Here is a 15,560-nt window from a genome sequence, read left to right as displayed (position 1 = left end):
TTTTTTTTTTTTTTTTTTTTTTTTTTTTTTTTTTTTTTTTTTTTTTTATATGTTTCCGTTTGTGTTTTCGAATTCCATCGAACAGGAAGCATCGTATCGGTGGTTCAGCGTCGAGAGGGCGTAGCCAATCCTCTGTCGCGCGAATTTTATTTTACCTTTCGAGGAAAAAGAGTAACATTTCCTGATTGTTTATATATTCACATTTTCTTGAAATTTCTTGAGTGAACAGGATTCACTTTAAACTACGCTGCTTAATCTTTGTTGTATTTAATTGATTCATCGATCAATGCACATTTCTTTTCGCAAATTTTCAAAGTTGCGCTCGTAGCTATACCATCCCGTCGTTGAACCATCGATACGCTCGTATTGCTATTGCGCCTGGCGCACGCCTCGCTCTCGCTCGTTCAACGTTCTACGTGTATCCTTTCACGGAAACACGGAAGGCATCTCTGATATGAAAGAACGAATCGTAACTTCCGCTATTTATATCCGTTTAATTATACGCGCGTGCACGCGCAAAGAATTTCTGTCGAGGATAAACTAAGAAATTTTTGTCCACAAGTCGAACAGAAGAGTGTTTGCAACTGCTCGTTGACACGTCGTATTGCGCATCGTACATACAATTGGACACATTACGAGACGGGACTCGTTTCAACGTGCTAATATACACGATATAAAAATCTCCTCCTCGTACCATTTTTTTTTTTTTTTTTCTTACTAAAGTTATGTACAAACAAACTGCTACTGGTAACTGTTTCCGAATGCAGCACGCATCTCCTCTCGCCTTACTAACGAAAGAATATTCGCGCAAATGTTGCGCGTCTTTATTAACCTTTAGAAACGACAAGCACGTGCCGCCTCGCGCGCCGAACAAGAACAAGACGATAAAATGCATATCTGTTTCATGCCTAGTAAAATGTCAAAACACGCGTCGATCGGAAGACGGGCCGAGATCTTTTTACACTTTTTTTTTTTTTTTTTTTTTGGCGTTTCGTTTGTTCGTTCGTTCGTTCAGCGGTTCGAGACGTTTCGCTTTTTTTCTCCCCGTGTTAGCAAAAGCTTTCTGTAGCAACGAAATTATTCGTTAGGGAATCTGAGGTAGACAAGAAATCTGACGGTCTCGCTTGATCGATAGATCGAACCAGGGATGGGGGAACCTGCGGTCCTTCCGCGGACTTTGTCAGTTATGGGTCAACTTATAAATTACATCGTTATTTTCAATGTTAAAGAGTCGATCGGTCTTATATCGAGTGTATCGTAGTTGGCGTGTCGTCCTTTTTCTTGTTTGGTCCTTGGACAAAACGCAAAGGAAAACATAGGTCGAGTCCCGAGTTCTCGATTCACGGATATTCGCCATTATTAAACGAAGTTTCCTCGTCTTCGATGAAAGGATATGTTCAACTTTCATTGACTTTGCTAATCAATTTGTATTTTATTAATTGTAAAATATTTTTCTATTTCACGAAATTCGATTCTACTCTGCTCGACCAAGCTGAGGTTGGTTTTCCTACCCCTGGTTTGAACTGAAATTCAGATCATCTTTGCGTTTCGTTACGTTTAGCTTCGCTTCGTGTCGCGAATCGGACCCATCGCATCTTTACATTTCTCGTAATCAAGATTTATCGGAGCAGCGGCACGAAACGAGACGAAACTGGCGTAATTTTCTTCGACGAGCCTTCGTCGCGGGAGTCTAGAAAAAGGTACGCTCGCAATTATGCGACGAATTCGATTAGTAAACAACGTCGTACGTTTTCAAGATACAGATATGGATACGGATAGGAGTAAAGGGTTGCCGTTGGGCAGGGACTGAAACAGGTACACGAGTAGAGACAAGTAGAGAGGGTGGGGGAGTAAATAGTAATAGATATATCGTAGACACGATGAGGTTCAACGAGAAAGGCTCTTGTAGAATGCCCTTAACAAGCCTTAGAGGCGTAGTTTCGGTTGATATGGCACAAACGCTGAACTCGAATGTTCGTCCAACAGCAACGATTGTATCGAATCGTTGGAAATACTAATTTTAAGCGATCTAAGCTACTTTATTCGATAAACACGCGCGCTTACTATAGTCGAGATATTGGCTGCTCGCAGAGTTCAGCATTATTTAATACGTAAAATAAGCAAAGTAACAATAAACGATACATATCGCGATCATTTCAAATCCCTTTTTATTTTTCTCAAACTCTAGACTCGAATTGAAATATTCGTGACATTTAAGATATAATACAAATTAAAAATTTGTTAAATAGAAGATTAATAAAACTTCGCTCAACTCTGGCTGCACGATACTCCCGACATTGCGCATTCGTTTCATCGAACAGAGAGGCAAAAGAGGACGTATAAGTTAGAAGCTACGATTGCCGCGATTAACGGTCTCGAGAGGACATTTGGTATTTGATTCTGTCCCGTCTATAGTTCATATTCGTTGTAAACGAGGTCGATGATGAAGTTCTACCGAAAGAAATGATACTACACGCCCGAGAATATGCATCGTCCTCAGCCTGGTACAGACCTAGAAGTGCCAAGGCAATGGAAGGAACATGCGGCCGAAATTCGAGCGCTTGTACCTCTTCGGTTGCCTCAGCTCCTCTATCTGTACGCGACTTTCGACACCACGGTGTTCCTGCTTGCGGTAGTTTTCGTTTCGATCGTCATGTAAGAATCGGTAGCATTGGCAACCGAGAACAATTGATACGTATCCGAATAACCGATCCAATAGGGGAAATATAATATCGCCCGTCTCCGCGTTCCTTTCAGCTGCCAGCGCCAGCTGCCGATTCGAAAGAGGGAAATGCAACGTTTCTCTTGGACGAACGGCCGAACGTGATCGAACAACGAAACGAAATTTCTTTTTTTGTCGAAACGCGCACAGGTCTGACGGAAAACAAGTTACGAAAACGCGCGTCTGTGCCGAAGCGATAAGATTTATATTCTTTCGTTCGATCGTAGCGAACGACGATTCTTCCATCGACGAATCGTGGCGCGAACGAATGACCAAACCGTACTTTGGACAGTCCCGCCATCGAAACTCTCTCTCGGTGTGTGTATGTACATATGTGTAGACAAAGGAACGCACTAGTTGAATATAGAATTATTGGTGGAATACTAAAAATCGTAATGGCGATGACGACGACGACGACAATAATCATAATGTTAACGATGATGATGACGACGACGGTAATCATAATAATAAGAATAATAATCGTAATCATAATAATCGTAACAATAATAAGAATAATAATAAGGGTAATTATAATAATCAGAACCAACTGGTTCCACCGAATTTCGTAGAAAGGCCACCGATGCCCTTGCCGAACATACTTCCAACTTTCCCAACAACGTTCGAGGTGACGTTGCTGATGTTGGACACATAAGTGGCGTCTTCCCCATCCACGTTTTCGACGACGGTTACTTTTGTTTTTGGCCGCTCCACCTCGTCGTCGTTACCATTCTCCGAAAGCCCCCTGTGAAACAGAACTGGCCAGTGAATACCTCGAACGATGTTAACCCGCGCCAGGTGCTACGTATGCTCGATTACTCACTCTTCGTTCTGAGCGCTCATGGTTAAGGCACAAGTCGCTTCTTCCGTTTGCATCCTCTTAGATATAGTCTGATATGTCATCGAATTCAGTTTCTCCTCCGTGACACCCTGCAGCTCGAAGTCGGAATAAATCTTCTTCACGATGTGGGCGAGACAGGTACATTGGTGTAGATGTAAACTGTGATCAAGCCTTTCCGATAGCCAATTGCACAGCATCTGAATTTGCGCCGTGTACCATTGCTGCGAAAAAATAGGTTCTCGAAGAACTCAAGTTTACAGGAAAAATGTCGATGTTCCTGGTTGCTTAGATGTTAGCTACCGCTTCTTACCTCGAAGAACGTCAAGATCCACAGTTCGTCCAACACCTTGCCGCGAATCTGATCCATACAGTTCCTCGTAAAACTCACGTAGGCCTGTCCCATTTCTTTTCCGCTCCCCGATACTTTCTGAAAATGATTTCATAACACTCGAGAGATAGGATCCTCCTTGGAGCATTTCAATAGGACGATCGCTCACCGTAAGGCTAAGGATGGAACCTATAAGGGATCCCTCGTCGTAACGGGACAGCTTGGACAGGGTCGTCTCCAGAACCGTGACTAGCTTATTGATCAACCCTTGGGTCATAGTGGCCGATTTTTTCTCTATCTGATCGTCGATCGAGGCGTGATACTGGTGCTAAAAACAGAGCGGAATCGTAATTACAATGTTCACCTCGAAAAAATGACTGTCGTATCGCCTAAGAAAGTTTATTCCGAAAGGTCGATTCTTCGCGATGAAAACAAAACGAAGACAAACTCGATACGATGGACAGTTTTGAAGATAATAATTCATTTCGCAAAGAAATTCGAAACCGGAACACCGACGACTTAAACTCCTCCTCGTTTCAAGTGGTTCACAACATACTCGAGTTACATTAGAATCCCGAAGTATGGAAAGCGATCCATTTGACGTGGACTGGGCCTCCGCGCTTCGAAATCGAAAACGAACGAACTTACCACGTCGACGCCATCGATGGTGCAAAGTTCGAAGCTTTGGTTTTTCGCGTCCAACATAACGTTTACCATCGCGCACATTTCCGATGGTATGATGTAATCCGTCGAGGTGAAGGTTACACCTTTCTTCAGCCACGACTGGAAAGCGGTGCACGTTTTTTGGATGCAGAATTCGATCATGTCGCTGGCCATTAACGTCAGCCTTTGTTCCAGGTGTTGACGAAACTCCATGTCCGGCCAGTGAAGATCGTTGATGAACGATTGAAGGGCGTCCAGTTTCCAAAATAGCTCCTCCGAGGTGGCGCATCCGTTCCCCTTGATCTCCCAACGTTCCTTCTCGAAGCCCTTTTGGATCGACTGGGCCATCGACGTCTCCATCAGGTCCACGTAACACACCACCAACGGCGCGAACGTGTCGCGTAGATGCTGGTGAAACCTACCGTTCTTCAAATTGTCTACGAGACGAAACGAAACGAAAGGCAAGTTACGGAGCAAATGGACGTGAACGAGAGAAAAGGCGAACACCACGTACCGTCTTCCCTGAGGTAGTCGTTCAACACTTTGAAGAGAGGGAAACTATCCCAGGTATCGGGCGGTTGTTCCGCGAGCACTTTGTCCATGTCGACGGCGAACAACGACCAGAAGATCTCGGCGTGCTCCACCATAAGATCGCTAAACCAGGCGAACGCCTGCGGTACAGTGTAGTAGGAGCGGATCGTGAAAATATTGGACATCACACATATACGGTGGGCACGTTTCGTCTAACTCGAGGCGATGGGACCGTCACCCCGAGTAAGGAATCCTCGAGCTTCCGAATCTCGGGTTTCTTATTTTTACTTGGTATCCGGGGTCGTCTCTGCGTGCTTCGGCATGCTGGGCCAGTGTTTCTCGAACTGGACTCTGCGGACCCCTAGGGGGAGGTTCGCTATCGTGTCTATGGGGAGGGTTCGCAAGCTCAGAAAAAAAAGAAGCGTGTTATACGAGGGCTTGGTAGCAGGTGTCGATTCTGCAAACCAATATACACCTGCTGCCAAACACTCCGTACAGTGAAACTCGAGAAAGTGACTAAAAAGCTTCGAAGCTAAAATCTCTCATTCATTATTCGATACCTATCAGCTACCTACCAGCTAAAAGTAACGAAGAAAAAAAGATAGCAAACTAGATCTTACGTCCGCAATGTGATACTTACTTGGAAGCTAATAAGCATGTTTTATTACCACGTGCTGGAGAAGCATGAGCAAGTACGCTGATCGTCCTCGTGTTTACCCCTAAGTGCATTGCTTCGGTAACCAATAAATAAGTATAAATGAAAAGAGGCATGAAAGTAATTAAATTTCAATGAAAAGTATCGCTAAGGGGTCCGCGGGAAGTAGAAGTTCGAGAAACACCGTGTTAAAGTAAAACATCAAGTAGAGATCGATCGAGGAAATTCGAGTAAAAGAAACTTTCCAAGCGTGTAATTGACAACGAGATTTCAGATAAGCACGTACGTTTGAATCGTCTACATCGCGAGTCGAGTTTCTTTCACCGATTTTAAGAACGTTCGAATCCTTAAAACTTTCCATGCGACCGTATCTCTCGAGGATCCCGAGTAGATCGACTCGGTTATGGAAATCCAACTAATACCTCCGAATAATGTTCTCCGTTCTGTTGTAGGAGATCCACGCACATTTCGGCGAGCTGTATGAGATCAGCGAGCTTCTTGTTCGGTGGAACACAAACGTCGCCACTCAGATCGTCCTCGATCTTCGCCTCGGCGGAGAGTTTCGTGTAATTAACCAAGGCTGCCGTTTCCAGGCAGCTCTTGATCAGGGCTTTCACTTCCTCCGTGTCGACGGGACTGACTCCATCCTTCATCATCACACGTTCCAGAAGGGACAGCGTAGCCTTCACCGTGCCCTCGGGACGACCGAACGGGAAGCTGTACCTGTTGGAGCGCGGTTGGTCGATTAATTTTCGAGAACGCGGTGGTTCAAGTAAGTTCAGAGCTCTTTTCTTTTCTCCAAAGAAGAAACTACCTAAAGTTGGTAATTTGTTTTTCGAGAATCTGTCTCAGTCTTTCCTTGATGTCCTGAAATTTGTCCTTCTCCTCGTGGGTGATGGATACGACCCTGTCGGTCCTGTTCCCGTACACGTGGGAAGCGCAAAAGGCGAAACTGTAGTGCACCAGGGTCGGATCTATCATGAATCCTCGATCGATTCTGTCCAGCAGATCGTTCAGGTAACACAGATGACGAAAGCATCCGCGCACGCCGTATCTGTCGATCGTGAAAAGGGAAACAGCAAATAGTCCGTTTAAAGAGTCCGTGTCCGTTCTGGTATAGATTACGTTACCTGGCGCAGTATTCGTCCAAAACGAACAGCTGGCCTGGCGAGAACCAGCCCAAGGAGCAATACGGATCGTTCAATCGGTAATCCAGGATCAAGTTTTGTAGAAATTTGAACAGAGCGTGATGATCGAATTTGCAAGGATCCGCGCTAATGTAATCCTCCATGCCGTGCTTCTTCGCTCTGTCAGCGTCGCCCTGTATCTTGCTAATGGTAGAATTCTTATCAGCGACCGAGACTGGTGGCGTAGGCTTGTGCGATTGTCCGGTCGCTCTGTACATAACCATCACCCACGTCTGACACTCGTTCTCGTCGTCCGAGGCGAACACTATATTGTCTCCTTCGCGAACGGCGTTGAAGTAATACCTGACGAGCACAAGTTGGATATATTAAACATTTAACCCTTACACGTCGATGCTCAACTTTACTCCCAAAAGGAAGAAGTAGTCCTCCCTGTCCGGGTATTTCCAAATGCCGTCGAATCCAAAGTATCGATACTTCGTTAAAACATTAAAAAAACATTTACCTTCCACCGTCCAAGTTCGCGCCGACCATCATATTGGCAGAATCTTGCTCGATGTAGTCGACCGTATATCCGTCGAGTTGCATCATCTCCGACGGCTCGCTTCGTCTCTCTTTGTACGAACACATGGCGAACGTGTATTGCGAGACCTGCACCAGCACGTGGTACCTCTTCTTCCACTTCTTCCACACGGATTTGCCTATCGCGTAAAGGTAACCGCAGTGCTTCATATTGAAAGGCTTGTCCATTCGACAACCGATCCTTATTCGAAGATCCTGATCGGGACAGTTCTTCGGGACGGTCATTCGATACCATTCTGGTTGTTTGGGAGCAAACGGGGGTGTTATGATAACCTTGCCCAGTTCTTTGTCTTCGAGCGCCAGTATGGCGGAGTTCTCTGTATAAAGACGAACTTTGACCACTGGTAGCGGTTGCATGGTCGTGAAATCCCCTTGAGTGTCCCACCTGTGATTCAATTCGATTCGACGAAGGTTAAAATATCCTTAGGCGATCGATTGGATCGATCGATCGCATCGCTTTCGAGCCGAAGGTGGCTACTCACATAGGTTTGGAGGCCTCGGCGTGATCAGTCTGCAGCTTGTTACTCTCGACTTCCATCGTGCAGTAAACAATTTTGTTCGGTGGCAAACTCTTCAAGCCCCTGACCTCGATTACGACTACGGCCAACTGGAAAGTCAGGCCTACGTCCATCTTGGTCAACTGTGTTTCAGAATCGGCGGAGTCGCTCTCCAATTTCGAAAGAGACCCCTGACCGCGGCAGCGGGAGCGCTCACGACGATTGTAGCGCTTCAGCTTCTGCAGTCCGTATCTGCTGTCTATCGAACCCTTAGAAACTGGTAACAGCTCCAAATTAGACATTAGGACGTTGATAGACGACTTAAGCTCCTCGATGTAGAGCGACTCCATCTCTTTTAACAGGAACTTGGGCATGAGCTTGCGATTCTGCGCAGTGAGAGAGATTTGCGGTGAGTGGCGGATAAACACGAAGAGGGTTGTAGCGGCGCACGGTGGTCGAAAATTCCAGAAAGCTGGTTAAAATCGGTAAAACAGTTGCACGGTACAGAGCCTTCATTCCTAGCTTAATTAATCTCCTGAAACAGTAGTATTATTAACAGATCCAATGTTCGAGACGTTCCTGTAGATAACTCCTGAAGGTTAAACATGAATATCGGTATACCTTATCCAGAACTGTCACCGATACTATCTACTGCGCATCGCCCCTCACTGGAACCAGTGATTCTAGCTTAAAACGCAAACGTTGACAACGCAAAAGTCGACGGCGCGCGATACTCCAGTCGTTAACCGACAATGCTACTTCTAAAATCGGAGTTGAAAGCACGGAAACAGCGTTCGGTCAGCTTTGTGGGATTTCCAAGCACCGTGTGATACGGAGAAAGAGATACGACTGTACCTTTTCCATCTCGTTCACTCTTTGAAGACGACCGTCCAGCTCCCTCCTGATGGCGGCAGCCTGTTCGTCGGCTGAGTCCAACAGGAGGGCGTTGAACAGAAGCTGGTGCTCAAACTTTTTGATGCCAAGGATTTGCTGAAACATGTCGTACAACTGCTCCTTGGACAGTATCATGTCCGAAATCAAAGACTGCTGTTGCATCCTGGAGGGCCTCTTGGTCTCCTCGTCACCCGTACCTTTCATGATACAATCGAATTTGGCCAGCCAGGACGTAAGCACAGTCTCTTTGCTCAACCCATCGATTTCCGGGAGGCGTCGAACACGCATCTCGACGTTCTTCTTGAATACCTCGCGGAAATCGAGCTGAGAGCAAGCACCCCCTTGCACCATCTCGATCACTCTGTCCGACGTTAAAAATACGTCGTAGTAATTCTTTATAGCGTTGTGGAATGCTTCGTCGGCCATTATCTGCGTTTCGCCATTTAAGAAACTCTGCGAACCGTAAAGAAACACCATCCCTTAGCTACATATATCGCTCGCGAATTCCAATCGAATCGAATCGAATCGAGCCGAATGGCGAGGATCCGGTTAAGTCACAAAGGCGAAGGTTAATCGTGCACGAGATATTCAAGTGTAAGACAAAATACGTACGGCTTCCTAAACGCATCAGGTCTCCCTCGAAAGGTTTCTTACCAATCCTCTCGCGCCCCCTCTGTCTCTACGCACTCGTCGCGATCGCGACGAGACCAAAAAGGACGGCCTTCGATAGCGAGCAGGCGACTCGATTCGACTCTAATCCCGTTGATTAATGAAATCACCTGAAACCGGGAGGATATCGTCTCGAGTTGTTGCTTGGTCACCTTCAGCTGACGCCTCGTCATATCCAACGGTTGCTTGGCGTTGAACGGATACGCGATGCACCGCGATACGAACACGTACAACTGTATCCTAGTTTTCCTCTCCTCCTCTTCACGCTCCTGTTTGTCCTGCGAAACGCGATAATACGTAGCGAAACTTGCCGATGGAAGGAATTTTACGATCTCGTAAAAGCTGGGTCGTTTTGGTAGCACATTTCACTGGAGGATGCCAACGATTCGTAGAGGGGAGGGGATTCATAGTTTAGAGTTTATTCTGTGCGTTAGATTTTAAGGAGAGCAGACACCACTGAGCATCTTCTTGTACAGATCTCGTTTCGACGACTATAAGAATATCGGAGAAGGCTGAAAACGGAGGAAGAATGACGAAACGGGTGTTCTTACCTGCGGATCCGCGTCGGTTTTCTCGCTGGCGACCGATGGCGAGGGACTGTTGGGCCTCTGAGAGTAGTTGGCCGCGTCCTGCGCGGCAGACATCGACGGCGACAACGAGTTCCTCGCCGCGGAGAGATTGGAGTCGTGGCCCGAGCCATCCTGGCCAGCGGTACCGGCGCGAGGAGTCCCGATGGGGCCGTGACTCGATCCTCCAGGCGACGCGGTCAGTCCCGAGGCCAGGGAGCTGACGCTTCCCGACGCGGGACCGCTCGCGCCCCCGAGGCCTCCACCTGGACCGATCTGACGACGAGTCCCGTACGAGCTACCGCTCCCACCGCGGGCTCCTCCACCGGCTCCACCGCCTCCGACATCCTTCGCGTCCTTCTTCTCTTCGTCGCTCTCTTCCGACGAACTGGGATCTATCATCCTGCTCCCCTAGGACAGACCTCCCGCGTGGGGGCCTAGTGTTCCAGCTTGATCACGAGTCCGTCCTCGATATCTGTCGATCAAACCAATTCCAACTTTACGAATCAATCTTGCTCTCCAAGGTCGAAAAGTACATATTTAATCCTTTCGGAGTAGAATTCCCATGTTCGAGAAACCCCGCGCTAGCAGATCGATGACAACGCACCGAATTACGTATAAAAACTATCATTAGAGTTGTGCACCGTTGAAAACGTGCCCAGTCACTCGAGTATTCTCCATCGTCGACGACTTTCCTCCACGTTTCAAGGCCAAGCAACACTGAAGTGATCGGAACAGGTGGTAATCAAACGGTGCCAAGTCTCGAGAACACGCCGCTCCGAGAAGAGGTTCGCAGGTCGAGCTAAAGATGTCCTTCATTGCTTGAACAACGTATGGTCCTTTCTTCTAAAACCATCTTTACGTGTAGAATCGATGTTTCGACTGGTCAAGGTCTATTCCTGGTTTTCTATGGTCACCCTTCTTTGTATGGAAGAACCTTTCTTTAGTCCACAAGGCCAGGCCTAATCGTTACCTCTCGTTATCCTCGGTGAGCTCAAGCGGAATTCTCATCTGCCCTTCTATTGAAACTTTTTCCATTTTATGCAAACGAGCGAAGACAATTCTTCGATTCGCGCAAAGTCGTTTCGCAAAGTTTCTGTTAAGTTTGCGACCTGTTTCAATAACGTCGCAGAAGAAAAAAAAAAATAGAAAAAAGGAGAGGCTGAGACAATTATTTCCTCGCCCAGGGCTGCCGTGTGCCGAGTTCGACGCAATTTGTCTGGACGCTACTCGACAACCCGTATACGGGCTTTAATGTCTAACCCAGATATGCAAATATTTCTGGCGCAACGTCGATAAGTCGCGACGCGTCGGATGGCCCGCTCGAGTTCGAGTTCGAGCTCCGAATTCGGGGCTCGCGACTTACTTTGCGTTTCACGTTCGCGCGGATGTACATACGTCTTGTCATTTTCCAACGATACGGTGCTTTCACGTCGGTCCATTTTCTCACAATCTTCGTGCCATAAATAGCCTGCACGTGCTTCGAATAAGAGCGAAGCTTCGTCTCGCCGATGGGCAGCACTTTATTCGAATAATGGATGACGGATCGATACGTTGTATAACGATTTAATCGCAACGTTTGCTCCCATCGAAGACGGACGAAATTTAGTTCGTGTAACATTCCAGCTCGCGTCGAGTTGGAATTATCGACTAACAATTGCTACATCGCACGGTCCGGTTTTACTTTTCGAGCTGCGACTTCGGATACGTAATCGACGCGCCAAGTTCCAGGCACTGATTTTCTGCAAGATCGCTCGGATAGAAACATTCGTGACTCGAAGGGTTAATGGCTGCTTGGGAAAATATCAGGTGCACGCCACAGATTGGAACGGTTAGTAAAGTAAAGTAGGGTCGCGCGTGTGTTCAACAGTTTGAAACGAACGAGGAATAAAGAAACGATAGAAGAAAGCATATCAAATTCGTACCTTATCGTCGAAATCGATTCGAACGTGTCGTTAACACCAGAAAAGTTATAAATACGCATTAGCGTTGATTTGCCGTCGCGTTACCGAACAGTGCCGTAGGCTTGGAAAAGATTAAGAACCATCGATCTGAGCGCATACGTTCTACTTTCCATAATACGGATTCGATAAAAAAATTCGTTTCTCGGGGGATCGTACATACATATATACATGGCACACGTACGTTCCATCCCCCGTAGCAGTATCTGCATCGAGTCACGGAACGACGTAAATAAGTAGATCGATTCGTGCCGTACAGTACCGCACCGTTACAAGCGCGTGCTACCTGGACGAGGACGAGCTTTCGCTCGAAACATCTCGTCCAGCAAGAGAAACTTGAATCGCGGGTATTATTTTAGCGTAATAGATCATCGAAGATCAAGATCGCGCGAACTACGATCGAGTTACGTTCGAACCTTTATTTCTCAAAAGTATTTAAAATCTAGGCATCCATCTTGATCTTATAGAGTTGTCTCTAACAAGCTTCCAAAAGAAAAAAAGAACACTTGTGCTACCGTTCGACAATTGAAAAACGAACTTCGTAGACGTGGACTTGAAAGTCACAATTGGTTTCAAAGCGTTTCTTCGACAGAAAATGATACAGTCCCGCGACTTGTAAGTCCCACCAGTAAATAAGGGCTTAAAGACGTCGGTGGTCACGGCAAATCGGGACGAACCACGTATTCGTGCACAAATATTGAGCGTGTTCAAACCATAGAGATATTATATGTAGATAGAGCAGGGGACACATGGGCTTGCCTGTTAATGGAAATGTCCCACTGGTTAGAAAGAACCATTTATCATCATCATAAAAATGGTAGAAAAATGCGCTGGTAGACGAGGACTCCATTTCTCTATCTATATCTCTGTGGTTCAGCTTTACTATACTCCCAGAGAAAACGTAATCAGTGATTACGGTTACGAATCGTACAGATTACAGGAACGTAATTTACGAACGACTATTAATCCGACAATTATGTAGAAACGCTATAAAAGTAATTGCAGGGTGGCTAATCGCTGTCCACCATCTCCGTCAACGTGGAAAAAAATAGCGATAACTCGAAACGAGCGACGAACCGATCGATTAACCGAAACAATGCAAACACGGATACTTTTGACGACATTTAGTTGGAACGACGGCATTGGAATATGTATAAACTTTCCCTCCTCGGCATGTTGACTCGCTTCTGATTAGATTGGCTCGACGTGCTTCCCTCTACGCCTCCTCCTCGTCCTTCTCCATATCCCTATCCCCTTTCTACGACGGTGACATGTCCGACGAAAAAAAGCCCGACGGAGGAACGATGAAAATCGCGACGGAAAGGTCGACGAGTGCTTTCTTCTCATCTTTGTACGTTTTCCTTTATCCTCGTAGGAAATAAGTCGACAACGTCGCGAACAGGTCCTGACCTCGATCACCTCTTCTTTGATCGACGAATAGAAAGGAAGCACGTGTATAGCGATCGGACAAACGCTAAAACCGATTATGCGTCTATCCCGATAAAGTATCGCTGGCAAATCGAATATCTCTCTACTCTTTAGCTTCCGTGGAGTGCTTATTGGCTCCCAACGAGTAGCTTTTATCGACTATCATTCTTCTTATATCTCTTTTATCATCTATCCACCTATCTATCGTTTCATTTAGCAAGAATAGGTTCGAAAACCTACAAGATTCCAAGAAAATAGAATCTTTCCAATTTCTTGTCGATGAGAAACAAAGTACTCAGAGAATAATAATAATAGTAGAATAGAATAGTACAACTGCTCTTCAACTATCAGCGAGTAATACACGATCGGATTCGTGAAACGGTCTACGCATTGTTTTCCGACAGAGATTCATCAAAATGATAACACGCCCGTGCACACAGCCCAAAAGGTCCAGTCACGGTTCGAGAAACACCGAAACGAACTTCACCATTTTCCCTGGCCGACACAATCACCTGAATTAAATGTCATCAAACCAAAACCAAAACTGTGGGCAGTTGTTGAGAGCAAAACGAATAACGGATTCCCCTCCTTTAACTACTCCAAAGCAATTGAATGACGTCTCTTATATGTATGTATAAATGTATAAATGAGTTGACATTCCACTGGGAAACTATTCAAAAATCGCACGAATTTATTCCGGCAAGAGTCGCAGCTGTGCGACTACGAATTTTATGCATTTACGACGCAAACGAATACAACAAATTTTGTTATATTAATTGTAAGATATATTCAAAGTACATTATGTATATTTTTTCTATGTTTTCTGTATTGCTGTACGTCGTATATGCATAAGATCAGTAGTCTGGTTGTCACGGTATCAGCTGTGTGTATTCATCTCAAAGATTATTCTTGAAGCTTGGCACACCATCCTCGATCATTTTCAGCGCAATTTGTTAATGATCAAACAATCGTACGACGATCGCATACAAAAAGATCATCACCGCATCCAGGTGCAGGCACGAAGGGGTTAGATACAAATGGTGGCCCACACTCGAACTGATAAAATAGCGTATTATTCCACGGATTTCACATTACTTTGCCCGCCTCCTGTGCACATACATTTTTCTCTATCACGTTGTACCGAGCAGGGGTTCGTTCTCGTGTCAGACTACTAAACAGATAAATAAATATTCGTCGACGCGACTGCCTCGCTATCGTCGAGTATCGTTCGCTTCTGCGCCACGCTTCGATCGTGCTAGCGTCAGATTATCGCGGAGTACGTTTCCTTCCGCGTAAAAAATGCTCCGGGAAAGATTTTGCGATCTCGACGAAATCTTCGTACACGCGCGTCTTTCATTTCTTTTCTTCTTTTATTTTTTTTTTTTCAGCGCGTGGTCACGTTTTCAGAAAGCTCGAAACATCCGAGACACCTGGCCGATTTGAAGCAAACCAAAACTCGAATTCGACGATCGCTTCGAGCTTGCATTTGCATACGACGTTTTGGGTGTGTCAAGGAGCAACGAAGGATTTCCACGACGATTCTACTTGCTGGAACGAAAGCACTCTTTTCCTCGCTCTCTCGCTCTCTTTCGTACATGCGCGCGCTATAGCTTCCGCGATCGTTATTATACGAACCAGCTAAAAACCAACCTTTTTTCAAGCAACGTGTGGCCACGATGACCCTGAACGTCGGCAACTCATCGTGCGCTCGTGTATATCGCGCTCCAGAACGCACTCGAGGAACGTTCCTCCTTCGTTGTCAACTCCTTTCCCGTCAACGGTGGTGCTCTCGTTTTTCCGGTACTCGGACGGGATGGAACTCTCGACGATCGCGTCGAACTTAACTCGACCGCCTCTGCTCGTCAACTGACCAACCACCGAGACGATACCGACGACCAGGCGCGAGCGGTGCCGTGGATACAAGGGGTGCCACGCGGGTGGCAGTCACCTAGGGGTAGCAGAGACGGAAACCAGCCTTTACAAAATTAACGAATTATTGGAAAGCAACGACTCGTTCGATTGAAAAATTTCTTAGAGTTTGTTAGACGATACGACCCCAGCCGGACTGAATTTTTCGAGTC

The 15,560-nt window shown here is 46.2% G+C and overlaps 1 protein-coding gene across 3 annotated transcripts; it reads right to left on the bottom strand.

Annotated features, from left to right (window-relative positions):
• Nucleotides 1–723: 723 nt before the first annotated feature.
• Nucleotides 724–15,375, bottom strand: LOC128887808 (calcium-dependent secretion activator). Of its 3 annotated transcripts, none has more exons than XM_054144161.1 (15): nt 15,130–15,375; nt 10,076–10,565; nt 9,635–9,802; nt 8,817–9,308; nt 7,947–8,347; nt 7,388–7,849; nt 6,868–7,227; nt 6,552–6,791; nt 6,157–6,460; nt 5,066–5,222; nt 4,537–4,988; nt 4,058–4,216; nt 3,871–3,987; nt 3,543–3,781; nt 724–3,464 (listed from the first exon to the last, which is right to left on the bottom strand). In XM_054144161.1, exons 2-15 carry the CDS (start codon nt 10,490–10,492, stop codon nt 3,260–3,262), a joined length of 4,173 nt encoding a protein of 1,390 aa, XP_054000136.1. In that variant the 5' UTR covers nt 10,493–10,565; nt 15,130–15,375; the 3' UTR covers nt 724–3,259. The 3 variants fall into 3 exon arrangements, with proteins under 3 accessions (XP_054000136.1, XP_054000135.1, XP_054000137.1); XM_054144160.1 differs by having other exon boundaries at nt 5,066–5,232; nt 6,158–6,460; nt 15,130–15,374; XM_054144162.1 differs by having other exon boundaries at nt 6,160–6,460; nt 15,130–15,374.
• Between the last annotated feature and the right edge of the window lie 185 nt (nt 15,376–15,560).

This window comes from Hylaeus anthracinus, unplaced genomic scaffold, assembly GCF_026225885.1.
Source record: "Hylaeus anthracinus isolate JK02 unplaced genomic scaffold, UHH_iyHylAnth1.0_haploid 11989, whole genome shotgun sequence".
Classification (NCBI taxonomy): domain Eukaryota; kingdom Metazoa; phylum Arthropoda; class Insecta; order Hymenoptera; family Colletidae; genus Hylaeus; species Hylaeus anthracinus.
The sequence above is the reverse complement of the archived record's forward strand: the minus strand, read 5'-3'. Positions and strand labels throughout refer to the sequence as shown.